Source organism: Danio rerio, chromosome 23, assembly GCF_049306965.1.
Source record: "Danio rerio strain Tuebingen ecotype United States chromosome 23, GRCz12tu, whole genome shotgun sequence".
In the NCBI taxonomy this organism is placed as follows: Eukaryota; Metazoa; Chordata; class Actinopteri; order Cypriniformes; family Danionidae; genus Danio; species Danio rerio.
This window is the reverse complement of record NC_133198.1, coordinates 36841315-36859230: the sequence shown is the minus strand read 5'-3', so window position 1 is coordinate 36859230 and position 17916 is coordinate 36841315. Positions and strand designations below refer to the sequence as shown.

Below are 17916 nucleotides of genomic sequence, written 5' to 3'. Positions count from 1 at the left end.
GTAAAATACAGTTTGAATATTTTCTGTCTTTTAGATACAGTGCTCAGCATAAGTACACCCCTCATAAATCTATCTTTCAAAGCCATATTTTTAATAAGAACCTTTACAATATTATATTTGTGCATATACATTAGATTAGTCAGTACTGAAGCCAAATCTGGAGCTAATCCAACAAAATAACTTATGATAATGGTCGAAAAACTATTACAGCCAAAAAAAAAAAGGAAAAAAATCAAGAGAAGAAAAAAAGGGAAAATTTTTATTTAATTTTGTAGGATGTATTTTTCTTTTTCAATATTTTACTTGAATATATTGGTATTATCTTTCAATTTCTAAATATGTTCGGTGACTTAAATATTATTTTAAGTTTGACTTAAGTTTGGGAGGGATTTTAATTGAATGCAGTGCTTCTTGTCCGATCTGAGACCCAATTTATGTCATATATCCAAAAGGCAGTGAAGATCGCTGATTTAATAAAAAAAATCTGATCCCAAACGTGACAATTTTGTAAAGGAAAGACCGGAATCCTTGGGCTGCCTGGCTGAAAATGAGAAGTCATATAGCCTAATTTTCGCTTCTTTCTTATAGTTCTGTCACAATGTAACTTTTTCATAATGTGTTTTAAATTTCGGGCGTCCTGGTGGCACAATGGGTAGCACAATTGCCTCACAGCAAGAAGATCACTGGTTTGAGCCCTGGCTGGGTCAGTTGGCGTTTCTGTGTGGAGTTTGCATGTGGGTTTCCTCCGGGTGCTCTGGTTTCCCCCACAGTCCAAAGATGTATAGATAAATTGGGTAGGCTAAATTGTCTCTAGTGTATGTGTGTGAATGGGTGTGTGTGGGTGTTTCCCAGTGATGGGTTGCAGCTGGAAGGGCATCCACTGCGTAAAATATATGCTGGATAAGTTGGTGGTTTCATTCTTCTGTGGCGACCCTAGACTAATAAAGGAACTAAGCCGAAAAGAAAATGAATGAATTTTAAATGTCAGAATTGAGTTTTTTTCTTCTTCTAACTATAAATTTGTCACATGTTAACTATAACCTACAAAGTCATATTTTATGCCACTGTGTAACTATATCACAAGTGTTATGTTTGTTTATTATGACCATAACTGTTGTAATATAACAATTTATTACAATGTTGAGTTGGTCTCTTGTTTGGACAATCTGGCAACGCTTACAATTCTCACAGATGTTTGTTGTGTTCATATCCTTTTCATTTTTGCTCATAAGCTGCATAACCGGGTTAGTCAATTCAATAGTGCTCCTGCATAAATTAATGTGTGACGCAATCAATAAGAATGTCCAACAAAATGTAAATTCATTTGAATAAAATGATTTTTGCTGTTTGTTCAAACTACTAAATTAAACTTAGTTCAATCCACTTCAGCAAACTGATAATTTACCTTAATTCCTTCATGTTGCCTCAATACAAATCAATTGCGTGGAACCCAGCACTTTTTACAGTGTGTTAATATGAGGTGGAAATAGCAATGCACCTAACCACTCGTGATTGGATCTCTGAAAACGCATTTGGTGGAAACAGAGCCTCTGTGACTGTACTTTACATACCAATTGCCATTTCTTAACTTTGACGTGGACATAGGCAACATAATGATTAACAACGACTTTAAAAAGTTGACTACAAAAGGCATACCATGTATGAATGCTCCTCTTTAGCTGGAAGGCCTAGAAATCGCTCAGAAAAGGCTGCACCTGAAAAACAAAGTTGAATCCATTTTCGCACATTAATAAATAAAGAGGCAACACTGCACTGCATATTATACCATTTATCACACAGACACTTTAAAAAGTCATGTAAAAGTAATACAAGAATACTTTGATATTTACCATGGGACTGAATAATAGCCATTACACACACCATGATGTTTTTAAGTACTTAAAGGCACTTTAAAGAAGACACTTCATAGCATGTCCAAAGTAGTGTTCAACCAGAGTGTATGAGGTTGGAACTCACTATAGAGCTTGAAGTCTGTGATGGGAGCCATAACAGCAGCGCATCTGAACATCTGATCGGTTCCCGTCAGCATCTTCAAACCTAAATAGCCACCGAATCCCTGTGAGGAGGGCAAATAAAGGCTGATGTCAGAGCTCTGCAACTGAAGACTAATTTCACAGTACATATCCTATGTGAAACTATGATGCAAGTCTAAAAAGGCATTCGTTTGGTAAAAAGATGTGTATTGAAGCAACAGGCCACAAGAGGCACATTAGCATTAGATCTTCTGGACTGCTTTTAAGTGATGCAATGCAGAAAACCCTTCAACCAGAGTCAAATCAATGCCTGGGGGGTTATTAATCCTAATCACGTTCCTAATAGTAATCTCAATTATGTAGCTCTTCATAAAGATTTATAATAATAACTGATAAACCTTTAAATATTGATAGATTGTATGACTTGTTTCATATGCAAATAAGTATCTGCATCTGAAAAGGTGTGACCCAAAATAGCCTACAGGAACACAAGAGTTCTGACCCAATCAAACCAGTTGGGTAATCTCAGTGGGGATCATATCCTTTGTTAAAACGTAGTGTCACACAGACACTACTTGAAGACTGCTGGGTTAACATCAATGCTGAAAAGCTGTACTATTCACTGTCTTCAGTAAAGTCTTCTCCCCGTAAGAACTTTGGTCAGCTTACTTATTCTATGTATTTGCCATGCCTGGGCTCTCTCAGAAAGGCAAAGGATCGCAGGAGTTCACATAGGGCTCTATTTTGACGGTCCATGCGCAGAGCGCAAAACGTAGGGCGCAAACGCTTTCAGGGCGTGTCAGAACGCATTTTTGCTAATTTATGGACAGGAAAATGCGCTTTGCGCCAAGGCGCATGGGCTAAAAGGGTTGAGTTTATTTTCTTAATGAGTTATAGGAGTGTTTTGAGAATAAACCAATTAGAGTCTCATCTCCCATTCCCTTTAAGACCCAGCTGCGTCGCGCCAAGAGCGCATTCGCTATTTACAGGACACAAAGTAAGTCTAAGTGGAAAAAATGAGCATTTCACAAGCAAACAGTTCACAGTTTTTAACAGAAACCTGTTAAACAGAGCATCTACTGCGTGAGAATGAGAGATAATGGATCACTTTCACATTCGCTCTTGGATAGGGAAACCTTTACGCACAGACATCAGTTAGCCTATAAATAATTAAATTAGTTTGTTAAGCGCAACGATTTGTTTCAAAACTATTTCTAAATTCAGTTCTAATTTCTAGCAAACGAATAAATGAACAATAATGACCAAGTGTGGTCAAAATACTGAGTTATTTCCAAATACACCTGCCATGACCCATATGGTCTTACACCTGACAGGTGGACAAATTTAAGCTTGTTTTTAATAAAACAAATATAAATATGGATATATTAAATAACACTGCTAATAATAATAACATTATACAAAAGCAAATTGTTATGAATGAACTGAAAAAGCCTCCCGAGATGAAGAAGACATAAAAGAATAAATTTTTCATATTTATGTAGGCTAGAAAATAATATGTTTTGTAATATTTTAATCCTTTATATTTATGTCCTATATCTATTCTTATTATATCCTATATATATCCTTAATATTTACATTTATTTATATGTAAAGATATTTGCCTATTGCTCTCTTGTGTGTATTAAGCAGTGCGTGAGCGAGGCGCAACTTTGCGCCGGAGTTTAGACCGGGTTAGTTTTGGTCTAATGAAAAATCTATTATAGTTTCTCAAAATAGCACCGCCCAGCGGTCCGCCTCAGAACGCCTTCCTTTTTAGACCAGAACGCCTATGGGCGCACAAATGAGCGCTAATACATTTGCTATTTAAACAGCGTAGCGCAACGCCTCAAAACGACTCTTACGCCAAGCTGAATCTACCAAAAGACTATTGCACCGCGTCTTTCGCCACACTGCGCCGGGTGTATGATAGGGCCCGTAGACTTATTTACAAACACTCACAAGAAGGACATAGGAAACACAGGAGAATCAGGAATGACATGGGGTGTAGACAGAACGTAACTTAGAATACCAGACAAGTATCATACCATTTTAGTATTCTAAACTGAACATGAGGACTTAAATACAAGGGATATGATAGGATTGACTACATACAGGGGAGGAACACAGGTGAGTACCATGGAACATTACCAAACGGTGGGACCTAGAGCAAAGGGGTCACGTAATACAAATAAACACACATGGAGCATGGAAACATGGGGGAAGATCACATGACACAGGAGTCTGACAGTTTTAGAGTCATCTAATATATTGGTGAGCCACCAGAGAACGGTTAAGCCAAACACAGTGAAATCTAACAATATAGACCCATGAATTTATCAGTGTTAAAACTACCCAAAGTGATCTATAAAATAATTCTATATAATTGTGAAGTTTGCATGTTCTCCCTGCGTTCGCGTGGGTTTCCTCCGGGTGCTCCCGTTTCCCCCACAGTCCAAAGACATGCGGTACAGGTGAATTGGGTAGGCTAAATTGTCCCTAGTGTATGAGTGTGAGTGAGTGTGTATGAATGTTTCCCAGAGATGGGTTGCGGCTAGAAGGGCATACCGTTGTAAAACGGGCTGGATAAGTTTGCTGTAAATTTCGCTTTGGCGACCCCGGATTAATAAAGTGACTAAGTCGAAAAGAAAATGAATATATGAATGAATATTAAGCTGCACCCACTCCACATGAACCTAAAATACCACAAATAGGTGCGTTCGACTTCATGCAGCGCTGCCCTGATCGATTGAAATCTGTCTTAAAGAGGTGCATACTGGTTAGAAAATTTTGTCCGGACTGATGTTGCGCTGACGCCATGTGACTGTCACATGTGGCATTAAAGTACCGCAACAAGGCTCCGAGATCAGATGACTGATTCAGACTGTGCAGCATCTGAAGAGTGACTGCACGAGCTCTGATGACGACACCGATATTACACGATTGGCCGAGTTCACCACATGACAACAACCACATGTGTTTCATTCTGATTTACAAATGTCAAAACAAACAATTCACTTTTCATACTCTCTCTATCTTGTACACATCATGCTTATTAAAAGACCACAACTATTTTACTGCAGTAATCATGTTTTGCTAAATAATTTGGTTATAAAGGCTGGCTTGATTGCACAGGGTTATTTTTAACCTTTTTTATAAAGACTATTAACTGCATTCAGCTCCATAAACGCTTTAAATGATATATCTTAGTAAATAACCTAAATAACTCAAATAAGTCTGTGAGACTTGTAATAAAACAATATTATCATCATTGATCCTGCCACACTAAAGATTTCTTGACAAATTAAGTTCATTTCATTTCATTAAATATTTATAAAATAATTATAATACACTTATTTTAGGAATGTCCTTTTGTTCAATCTTTTTGGATTAAAGTGCTTTTTTGAAAATGTTTTCATTATCCAAAAAAATCTAAATTATTGTTTCAGACTTAATCAAAACACCTTGTTTTGGGTTTTACATTAATATTTATTGGAAAGTTTTATATCTATAAATATAAATAAATGTATACCCCTTTTTAGCATATTCAAACAAAAAGTATTAACTTAGAGTGATGTTTAAACTACTAGAATTTGTGCTTATTGCTTTGTATTTAGTAGGCTTATTCATTTTTATGTTTATATTACCCTCTCATTTCCCCTTATTTCTCTTATGCATTTGTTATATATTTAATTAATAATTCCCTTATTTTAAAAAAATGAACTGCAGTTTGTAGAGACTTTTTTCTGTTTTATTAGTATTTTTTGTTGTTGTTGTATTAATAAAAACAAAAATGATAATGACCCCATTTGATCAGTCATCATGACTGCAGAAACTTTGAGCCCCGAAGTGTCCAAGCTGTCCGGCTTGACAGTCCGTTTTCACCCCGCCTGCACTCGGCTAATCTAGTTGATCACCGACTGCAGCTGTGCTTCATGTTGAACACACCTAATATAATCAAGTCAGTCTTACTACACTCAAAAAATACTTGTACGTTTAGGTGCTGTGAACACTAGTCCATTTTGTTTATGGACTAGGAACGTTCTCATTGTGCATCATCAAAACTGTAATTTAAAAACCACAGCAGAACTAATAGTCATATACTTATTTTACTGAGATTTTAAAAGTACATTATAGCTAAATAATTTAATAGTTTCATATACCAGCAACATTTCAACCAACAAACAATTATAAATGTTTGCTACATTTTTCCTAACCAATCTAGTTATGTTCGCTCAAGGTAAAAATAAGTAAATAACAGATTGTTTTTAGAAAGCTCTCTCTCATTATTCTGCTCTCTCTCTGATTATTTGGGTCATGTGATTCATACTGAACTTCCATTAAAGGTCCTGCGAAGTGCTTTGAAATGTGCATTTTTATTTAATGTTTGGCATAATCTCAACTGAAACATGAAGAGAGGGTGGGACATTGAGTAGCTCCTCCCTTTTTTTATTTAAAAAACAGCCAATAGCGTTTCGTTTTATCACAGCTCTGCCAGTGAGAGTGACCTGAATAAAAAACGTTGATCTATTCAGACGGAAGTCAAACTGCAAGCTTTGTATTTTTATATCAGTTTTCTATCTTCTAAACATGAATTTTGTCCCTGTTTTGTAGCACACTAGCTAATAGATATCCTTAAATCGATCATACTGATGCTAACATCTAAAAAAACATTTTATTTTCACTGGGCCGTTAAGGGTGCATTGAGCTTATAGATGCACCCAGATTTTTTGGAACTTCTCAGGGCACAAATTTTTCAGTGTACTAGAAGAAGATTGCGACTGAGACAGCACTTAAAGTGGTTGACACCCTAATAAGTGCACTGACTACTAAACAAGGGTGCTGATTAAGGCACCGTTTACACTAATACGTTTTAGGTTTAAGACGCATAAGTTTTGCTGCGGTTATGCCATCCGTGCACACTATGCCAGAGTTTTCGAGTGCCAAAAACGGAGCGTTTTGAAAACGCTGGGGAGGCCGTTTTCATTCTAAAACACTGCTGCTCCATGTTAGTGTAGATGGAGGAAAACGGAGACATCTGAAAACGACATGTGATTGGGGCTTTTTCCTCAGTATTAAGTAGCCTACACACAGTTCAGTCCTACATCTTCTTCTTGTAAGTTCTGACTTTGCAAGTTTGATATGAAAAAAGACTCCTGAGGACAGGGGTAAATCTTCAAAAAGAACAGTGTACTTTATAACCTTATTTACATCATCCTGGCTACATTGTTTCACTTTCTTAACATGTGAAACAAATGAAAACATGATTTAAGGAACTGCCTATTTTCATTTTAATATTATCAACTTAACAGAGAGCCGTAATGTTGAGGCGTCGTGTAGCTTCATAGTTATATGACCGTCATCTTCACTATATGTGTATTTATAACAAAACTATAACCTATAACATAACTGAAACCTTTAATTCTCATTTAATACAAAACATATCCTCTCGTTTGTGTGCTGTTGGGGATTTTTTCATCCACTCTGCGATCATTTTGAGTCTTAATTTGGACAGAACGTTCTCTGTTTTAGCAAATAGAATGACTTTTGTTGGAAAATCTTATTTTGACACATATTTTGGAAAAATCCATATGAATAATGCATAATAAATATTAAAAAAAAAACCTCAACAATACACTCTGGGCAAATTGACTACCCTTTCATTATGTTAGTGGCTGTTTTTGCCCTATTGGCTTCCATTATAATGACATTTTTGCATTGCAAAGCCATGACACCATATAATTATGCATTCTAGAGTGTTGCTGGTTTTCCCTGTTGGGAATATGTAAAAAAAGTCATAATAACTGTGGAAATGGAAGTCAATGGGGTAAAAACAGCCACAAACATAACAAATCTGAACAATTCACAAGGGTTAAAAAGCTGCTGTACACAATCAAATCACATTCCAGAGCTTCAACTTTTGATTTTCACATTGTGTATTTTACCTTTCCATACACTGCAATTCTTTTGGCGTCGATGTACGGCAGCTTCATTAACCACCTGCAACAAAACATGCAAATTTCACGGTGACATTTAGCAGTTATGATAAATGACTGCTGTTTTATAAGCAGCCAATGCATTAACTCTGCAGAGACATAAACATTGCCTTTTTTTTTGCCTTGAGCAAGAAGTAGGTTAAATTAAATTAGCCAAGCAAGCGTTCAACAAAATACCAAAGAACTCTTAGTACCTGCTTTAGAGCATAAAGCATTTCCTAATCAAATATTTTTCACAGCGTAATACACAAAATGACTTTTCTATTACATGTATTCTTCTTAATAACTGAAAACAGAGAATGACTCACTCCACGACTCCGAGCTTGTCTTTAATGCGGAGTGAACCCAGCTTGCGAGGGTCTAGCGTGCTGCTTTTTTGTGTCTGTGAGATTCTGCTTCTGCTATCGATCCAAGCAAGAGCCACTCCATGCATACTGGACAAAACCTCCGGCCAGCCCAGGGCAAACTCCTCCGTTACTGACGGCCTGCCTGGAATACTGTCACTACAGGTGCGGAGAAGAAAAAAAGATGGATAACTGGTGTCAACACGATACTGGAAAAATCTAACATTGCAATATTTTGTTATTCTGTAGTATACAACCACAAATCAGAAAAAGGTGGGACAGTATGGAAACCACAAATAAAAAAAGAAAGTAGTGATTTCTAAATTGACTTTGACTTGTATTTCATTGCAGACAATGCAACAAACATAATTTAATGTGTTCCTCATGATTTTTCAAAATAAGCACCTATTCCAATTTTGGTTTTGCAACACATTTTAATAAAAGTTGGAACAGTAAAGCATTTATCACTTTTAATCACTTTTTTTCACAACATTTAAAAGACATTTAGGGACTGAAAACACCAAGTGATGAAGTGTTTCAGGTGTAATTTTGTCCCATTCTTTCTGCAAACAAGTCTTAAGGTGGGCAACAGTATGGGGTCTTCGTTGTCGCATTTTACACTTCAAAAATGCACCGCACATTCTCTATTGGAGACAGGTCGGGACTGCAGGCAGGCCAGTCAATTAACTTTAACCTTCGCAGCCAGGACTTTGTAATGTGTGCAGTATGTGGTTTTGCATTGTCTTGTTGAAATATGTTGACATCACCTGTTTCAAATCACATCATTATTTAACCAATTTACTAAATTGCTAGCCCTAAATTGCCCTAAATTTAAATTGTATCATTTTCTGAGTTTAACAGCTATAGTAATTGAATAAAAAAGATGAAAATAATAAAAAAAATGTATGAAGTGTTTCAGGTGTAATTTTATTCCATTCTTCCTGCAAACAAGTCTTAAGGTGGACAACAGTATAGGGTCTTTGTTGTCGCATTTTGCGCTTTAAAATGCACCATACATTCTCTATTGGAGACAGGTCGGGACTGCAGGCAGGCCAGTCAAGTACAGTATGTATCCTCTTCTTCTGCAGCCAGGACTTTGAATGTGGTTTTGCATTGTCTTGTTGAAATACGTTGAAATCACCGGTTTTGAATCACAGCATTTAACCAATTTACCTGATTACTAGCCCTAAATTGAAATTATTTTTCAGTCTAACAGTTCTAAGAGGTATAGTAATTGAATAATAAAGATTAAAATAATTCAAAATCCTTATTAAAGTTACAAACGGTATTTTTTTTATGCATGAATAATTTTTTTATTCTCTTACAGTCACAGACCTCAAAAACACAGGCAAATGATAAATTATAATACAAACAATATCATATATTATATTGTGATACATTGCGATATCAATGCTGAAACGATATATTGTGCAGCCCTATGGCAGATCATTTCATGCTGTGGATTAAAAAGACATTAAGCACAGGGATCTTCATTCTGTAAATGTGTTCACACTTGCTAGATGCTTCTTGAATCTCAATCGAGCGTGTGCATACCGCTTATTAATAAGGCAGCATTCATAAATCATGGAGCCTAACCAACTGCGGCGAAGGGAGAGCATTAACTAGATTTGCATTTCCACAAGGAGTTACCAGAGCTTGCAAAGGAAGTTTTAAGTAATCTTGAAGTTTTAGGATTAGGTTTGGTGTATTGGAAATCATGGCTGCTTTATCACTGTCAAGACGCTCAGCACGAGTTTTGTTTCTGAATGCAACACCGGCTTATTACTTAGTAAGCAGCATAAGGTTTAAGCTGTAGCATGCTTTACTCTTGTCACATGACCTTCTAACACTGCATAAATGCAGCGGTTTTGCAGTCTTGCTCTCATTTTGTATAGAGTTTTAAAAGTGAATCTAATAATGAGTTAAACAGATGTTTAAAAGTAGTAATTAGTATTAATCCTGGTTCATTCGTCACAAGTGTAAGGTCAATCTGAGTGCATTGGTTTATGGGATGCATAATTTAACTTGAATAAATTCAGAAAGACAAGAACAATCATGTTTCATTATTAAGTGCAGCTAAATTAATTTCAGATGTTCTTGATTGTGAAATGAAGCATGCCTTCAGAGTAATAACATCTTTCAAACATTCTGATTCATGTTTGAGAGCTGTTGTTGCTAAGGATATATGCTTAATTTCACCATGAAGAAAACAAGATTAAAGAAAAATAGAATAAAAACAACATTATGGGGACTAAAAAAATTGCTAATTTAAAAATGTTTCATAAATGTTTTTCCAAAATCTGTTTTACTGTATACTACCTGACAAAAGTCTTGTTGTCGACCCCAGTTGTAAAAGCAAAAAATAATAACTCTCTAAATAAATAATCATCTGTTGAACTGCATCCCAATCATCACAAATACAGCAGAAGACCTATTGGAACCCACATGAACCCAAGATTCTCAAAGAAATCAGTCAAGTTTGGTGAAGGAAAAATCATGGTTTGGGGAAAAATCATGTTACATTCAGTATGGGGGTGTGCAAGAGATCTGCAGAGTGGATGGCAACATCAACAGCCTGAGGTATCAAGACATTTGTGCTGCCCATTACATTACAAACCACAGAAGAGGGCAAATTCTTTAGCAGGATAGCGCTCCTTCTTATACGTCAACCTCCACATCAAAGTACCTAAAAGCAAAGAAGGTCAAGGTGCTCCCAGATTGGCCAGCCCAGTCACCACACATAAACATTATTGTGCATCTCTGTGGTAAGATGGAGGAGGAGGCATTGAAGACGAATTCAAAGAATCTTGGTGAACTCTGGGAGTCCTGCAAGAGCGCTTTCTTTGCCATTCTTGATGACTTTATTAATTAGTAATTTTGAGTCATTGCAGAAATGTATGGATGCAGTCCTCCAAGCTCATGGGAGTCATACACAATATTCATTCTTTTTTCTCTGCAGCATGACTTTATATTCTATACTGTACATTATTTCTGTTAAAGTGAAAATAAATTTGTCTAAGGCAGGTGTGACCAACTGAAGATCTACCTTCCTGCAGATTTCAGTTGCAACCCAAATCAAACACACCTGGCTGTGATTATCAAGTGCTGTTCGGGTCCTAATTAATTGGTTCAGGTGTGTTTGATCATCACCATTGGTTGATGGTGATGTTTGAGTTGGAGCTGAACTTTGTTGGAAAGTCGATCTCCAGGAGCAAGGTTAAGCACCACTGGTCTAAGGTCTAAGTCAGACCTTACTGTCCTAATTAAATAATTCACAATCAAGGCATGATCATACTTTATTTTGGTAAAATAAGTGTAATCTAGAAGCCTTTGCCTTTCATATAAGACACTTCTGGTGCCAAATGATCAGACAAATGACTAGAAGTCAAGTTATTATTTGTTGTTCCTAAAACTTGGATAGGTGACAAGACAAGTAGTGTATATATATCACAACGAGTACGATTTGTTCATATAAATTAAAACTTATTTGGGAAGCGGCCATTAAGTTGATTTCAAAAGACTAAATATCCACTATACACAGTAACAAATGCAGGGTTCCACACAATTCATTCATACTGTCCCAACACAAATTAAGTTAACTTAACAAATTTAAGTGGATTTAACTTAAAACAATTAAGTTGCCCCCCCCCAAAAAAAATCTTGATAATTGTTTCATTTCAGTTAATTAAAAAAAAAAACTTTGAAGAAACGAACATTTTTGAGTGTGTTTTTATTAATTAATTAATTAATTAAATATGCACCATCCACTTTTTAATTAAACATGAATTAAAATAAATTTAGATGGATGGATGGATGGATTGATTGATTGATTCATTAATTGATTGATTTCCTGGGGCTCTAAGCAGCCTCTTACCTTGCTTATTGGTCAAATCCGCCCCTGACTATATGTCTATATAATATACAAAATATAATATTGAGATATAAAAGCATTCATTAAATAACTAAATGATTATTGATGTTGAATTGATATATTGTGCAGCTCCAATAGACATCATATTCCAGAAATTCCATGACCCATGAGAACCCTGTATAAATAATATATATATATATATATATATATATAAACTAAAAAAATCATCAAATGCATCCTTGGTGACCCTTTTAAACATTACCGCACCTCTACTTTTTATTTCGATCCTATGCGACATAATGTGAAGTGAATGGAGACACTCACATGATAATGAGGAGAGGATGCAGGTTTCCTTCATATCCAGGGGGCAGGGACATCTTCACATCTAGGTCTGTAATTATTCGCACAGGCAGTTAGAACAGAACAAACGGGCATTTCTACAGCAAGAAAGCTCATCAATATTCTAACCGCTGGCAAATGAGCTCCCTTGAGCCTGTTGGTTTTTTAAAGGCACTCAGCAACACACACGCACACACACGTGCACAAACAAGCATAGTGAAGGGATCTGATGTACAATGTATCTGCAATTTATAAATGCAAATGAGTGCATGCAAAACATACCTTTACCAATCCAATTAGCAAAACCGAAACAATTACCTGATTGATTCCTAAATCTAGTTGGCTTGGTAAAGTTGAGATCAATTTATGCTGAAAGCAGGAATGTAATCAGTTACTTAAGAAATCTTTTACCGCTGTTGTCGGAGGAAAGTGTGTGGTAAAGGGTCTCAGGGAGCTGCTTGGTTTCGAGAGACATGGCGAGGACGCTGTTGTCTTCCACCACAGTGTATCCTGCAAATGCAGCACAAAAATTTAATACATTTTCTGACATAAAAGCAGATGGGTTCACCACCTTAGAGGATTTCAACAGAAGCAGACAATAACAATAAAAAAATCAAGAAGCCACCATTCAACACTTTTAAATACTAATACAAACTCTACAATAACTCACTAGGGTGCTTTTAAAGTAAACCTATGCATTTTTGATAATTATACAGTTGAAAAATAAAATGATTAGCACTCATGTGAATTTTCTTTTTTCAAATATTTCCGAAATGATGTTAAACAGAGCAAGAAATTTTCACTGTATTTCCTATAACATTTTTTCTTCTGGAGAAAGTCTTATTTGTTTTATTTCAGCTAGAATAAAAGCAGTTTTACATTTTTTAAAAACCATTTTAAGGTCAAAATTATTAGCTATATTTTTTATTTTTCTAATTATCCTAACTTGCCTAATTAACCTAGTTATCTATTCTGTTATCTAGTTAACTATTATGTTTAGAAATGTGTGAAACAGAACTTGGTGAAATATGCAATATACTGTATATTGCAACATTTTTATTGACAATGTTTGCTATTTTGATATATTTTTAAATGTTTTTTTCCAGTGATCTCAGAGCTGATTTACATTGAATCTACTGTGATGTTTTGAATGACAAAAAAGGAAACTGAAACTGATCATATTAGAGTGATTTCTAAAATGATCATGTAAAACTAAAACCTCTAACGCTGAAAAATCAGCTCTGAGATCAATTGTCTGTCTTATATTTTTAAATGTTGCAGTTTTCAGTGATTTAATTTATTTACCCAGTAAATTTCCCTTTTTTTTTCGACTTTATTTGAATTTTTTAAAATTAAGGTTTTCTCTGAGTGCTCCGGTTTCAATCATTCATTCATTTTCTTTTTTAGTTTACTTTAAACTGCATTTCAATGTGTAAAAACTGAAAACAAAATAAAATAAAAACATTGTCGGGAAAAAAAGGGAAAAATTACTGAGTAAATAAATTAAAACACTGAAAACTGCAACATTTAAAAACATAAGCACAAAAAAACAGACAAATTGCATTGTTCATTTATTCATCCATTAATTTTCTTTTCAACTTAGTCCCTTTGTTAATCAGGGGTCTACACAGCAGAATGAACCGCCAACTTATCCAGCATATGTTTTACGCAGAGCATGCCCTGCCAGCTGCAACCAATCAATGGGAAACACCCATACACACTCATTAACACACATACACTACAGCCAATTTAGCTTACCCAATTCACCTATACCACACGTCTTTGGACTTGTGCGGGAAATCAGAGCACCTGAAGGAAACGCACGCGAACACGGAGAGAAAAGCAAACTCCACACAGAAATGACGACTGACCCAGTCGAGGCGCCAAGCAGCAACCTTTTTGCTGTGAGGCGATCGTACAACCCACTGCACCACCGTGTCACCATAATTTGCATTATAATAATAATTGCAATGCAATAAAAAAGTCTCATATTAAATGCCATTTACACTGCTATATACATTTTTTTTTTTGCTTTATACAGGTGGGGCCTTTAGTAATGCGCTTCTCAGGGAACAGAATGCCATGATTAACGCGGTTAGCCGCAAAACTCAGGGAAATTCTCTGACTCAGGAAATACAAGTAGGGGGCAGTCGAGCTTCATTTTCAGTAATGGCCAATTCTAAAGGCGGAGCACTCGAAGCCCACAAGTGACTGTTTCTCAATGGAAGGTGGAGGTGTTTTCTTCATGTTTTGTTTATATTTGCTAAGATCTAATACAATGCTGCGCCTGGGATAGTTGTGTTTATTGTTTTCTGATAAGAGATATAGGGCCCTATCATACACCCGGCGCAGTGTGGCGAAAGACGCGGCGCAATAGTCTTTTGGTAGATTCAGCTTGGCGTAAGAGTCGTTTTGAGGCGTTGCGCTACGCTGTTTAAATAGCAAATGTATTAGCGCTCATTTGTGCGCCCATAGGCGTTCTGGTCTAAAAAGGAAGGCGTTCTAAGGCGGACCGCTGGTGAAACTATAATAGATTTTTCATTAGACCAAAACTAACCCGGTCTAAACTCCGGCGCAGAGTTGCGCCTCGCTTACACACTGCTTAATACACACAAGAGAGCAATAGGCAAATATCTTTACATATGAAAAAAATTTAATATTAAGGATATATATAGGATATAATAAGAATAGATATAGGATATAAATATAAAGAATTAAAATATTACAAAACATATTATTTTCGAGCCTACATAAATATGAAAAATCACTGCTTTCATGTCTTCTTCATCTCGGGAGGCTTTTTCAGTTCATTCATAACAATTTGCTTTTGTATAATGTTATTATTATTAGCAGTATTATTTATTATATCCATATTTATATTTGTTTTATTAAAAACAAGCTTAGATTTGCCCACCTTTCAGGTTTTAGACCATATGGGGCATGGCAGGTGTATTTGGAAATAACTCAGTATTTTGACCACACTTGGTCATTATTGTTCATTTATTCCTTTGCTAGAAATTAGAACTGAATTTAGAAATAGTTTTGAAACAACTCTTTGCACTTATTAAACTAAATTAATTATTTATAGGCTAATTAATGTCTGTGCGTAAAGGTTTCCCTATCCAACTGTTTGCTTGTGAAATGCTCATTTTTTCCACTTAGACTTACTTTGCGTCCTGTAAATAGCGAATGCACTCTTGGCGCGATGCAGCTGGGTCTTAAAGGTGATGGAAGATGAGACTCTAATTGGTTTATTCTCAAAACACACCCATAACTCATTAAGAAAATAAACTCAACAAAAGCGCATTTTCCCGTCCGTAAATTAGCAAAAATGCGTTCTGACACGCCCTGAAAGGTTTGCGCTCTGCGTTTTGCGCTCTGCGCATGGACCGTCAAAATAGAGCCCATAGTTTCGTTTTAGACACAGTATTGCCGACTTGCCACAGTTATGGCTCTAGTATTTCATTTTTGACTGTAGCCCTACATCCCAAACTTTTCACAGAGCTCAGCTAAATGTTCTTTAATTTGGCTCGTTATCATAAACTGTTAAAGCCAAAAGGAATGGTAAAATAAAGGTTGTATTTTTGTATAATTTAATATAGTTTAAATGAATAAATAAAATATAACTTAACAGCCTACATAGGTTGAATAAATATAAAATATTTTTAAATTGAATAAATAGGCTATTTAATGAAAAATGGCCATGTTTATTCCATCAAATTAAACACAAATAAGACAAATAAGTATTTCCTGTAAAAGTATTTCAGTAGGGTGTATTTACAGGAAACACATGCTTTTTTTGACAGGCTGCTTTAGCAATTAAAATCTTTCTTTCTCAAGGCTACACATGGCTGCCTACATAACAGCTTGTAATGAGAAAATATTGATTCCACTCACTGAAAGGGTCACTCGTGCTGTGAATGGTCACCTTTGGGACACCAGGGCCTGCAAAATATGACATGGATGAAAAATATGCCATCTGCACGCAGCAGCCGAAGTGTGTGTGTTCTCATCAGTGGAGGAGAGACTGAATGATTTTACCCAAGCAATAGAGAGTGAAGTATGTCTGATTGGGGCTGAAGTCTGCTCTGAAGAAGCTGCAGCGCTCAAACAGGTTACACGTCAGACACTGCCGATGAAATACTCCCCCAAGCTCCACGCTATAGTCAACAAGAATGCATTTCATTATTTTATACACTATTATCAATTTTAATGCCCAATCAATATCATGAAAACCTTAAAAATCACACTCTTTACTCAAGTGCTGAAATGGTTGGAAAGATATTTACTTTTCACTACATTTAAGACGTGCATGTATTTTTGCTACTTTTTTGGCATGTGATGGTACTGGTGCACATCTTAGAACAAAACAATGGCAATGTGTTTTCAGAAGTTATTTTCAGCTAAAACAGCTCAAAATTGCAATATAGTCTGAATATAGTATTAAGTGCTATTTAAAATGGCAATTTAAGTCCTTTATTTAGTTTTCCAATGATAGGTTTAGACGCAAACAAACATTAGATGACTAAAGAAAGTGAAACTGGAATTGCTGAGGACTTTTGATGTGTCTTATGCACATCAAGATTACATTTTTGTGGCTGAAAAACTTAGTAAAACAGTAATACTGTCAAACAGTATTACAATCTGAATTAAAAAATATTTATTTTAATCAATTTTAACATTGAAACATATTTTTAACATATTTTAACATGATTATTATTAACAATAATAATAATATTAAAAACTAATGCCGGTTGCTGTTTTTGTGGAATCCATGACACTTTTTCAGAATTCTCTGGAGATCATAAAATTCTAAAATTCAAAACAAAACAAAATTTTTTCTGTGTGCTGCATGGGCAAATCTTAATCATGATTAATCACATTCAAAATACGTTTTTAAGATGTTAAAAATAAGTTTTAACATAATATATAAGTCTACACTGTAAAACCCAACTGTTGTACTGAAAGTTAATTCTTCTCATTTGAAAAGAGTTTTGAACTCAGTGTTGAAGGTAATCAGTTAATTAAATACCTCATTACTTCAACTTAAATGGAGTGAGTTCACAGTACTCATATAGATTCATTTTTTAACTCAAATGGTTTGTAGCAATCGTTTTCCTCAAACAGTTTGAGTTGCCTTAACTTATTGGGTTTTACAGTACTCAGTTGGTTTGAGTTCTTTTCATTTATCAGGTTTTACTGTGCTCAAATTGCTTCGTTTACTCAAATGGATTAAGTTCACAGTACTCATTAGGAATAGTTTTTGAACTTAAATGGTTTGCTGCTATTGGTTTCCTCAAATGGTTTGAGTTACCTTAACTTTTAGGGGTTTTACAGTGCATGTATTAACATGTATATGTGAAACACAGAAAAAT

The 17916-nt window shown here is 35.5% G+C and overlaps 1 protein-coding gene across 13 annotated transcripts in view; it reads right to left on the bottom strand.

The window, feature by feature from the left end:
• The window catches only part of LOC101886435 (inactive dipeptidyl peptidase 10), a 124006-nt gene that overhangs the window by 1222 nt on the left and 104868 nt on the right, over nucleotides 1-17916 (bottom strand). For all 13 annotated transcript variants that reach the window (XR_012398643.1, XM_068216928.2, XM_073939255.1 and 10 more), the window contains 8 exons: nucleotides 16583-16701; nucleotides 16439-16486; nucleotides 12953-13051; nucleotides 12527-12593; nucleotides 8296-8490; nucleotides 7937-7991; nucleotides 1978-2077; nucleotides 1657-1715 (listed from right to left, as the gene is read on the bottom strand). Coding sequence is in view for 12 of the 13 variants with exons in the window: in XM_068216928.2 (XP_068073029.1) it covers nucleotides 1657-1715; nucleotides 1978-2077; nucleotides 7937-7991; nucleotides 8296-8490; nucleotides 12527-12593; nucleotides 12953-13051; nucleotides 16439-16486; nucleotides 16583-16701 (742 nt within the window). In the remaining variant the exon portion in view is untranslated. The remainder of the gene's footprint in view (nucleotides 1-1656; nucleotides 1716-1977; nucleotides 2078-7936; nucleotides 7992-8295; nucleotides 8491-12526; nucleotides 12594-12952; nucleotides 13052-16438; nucleotides 16487-16582; nucleotides 16702-17916) is intronic.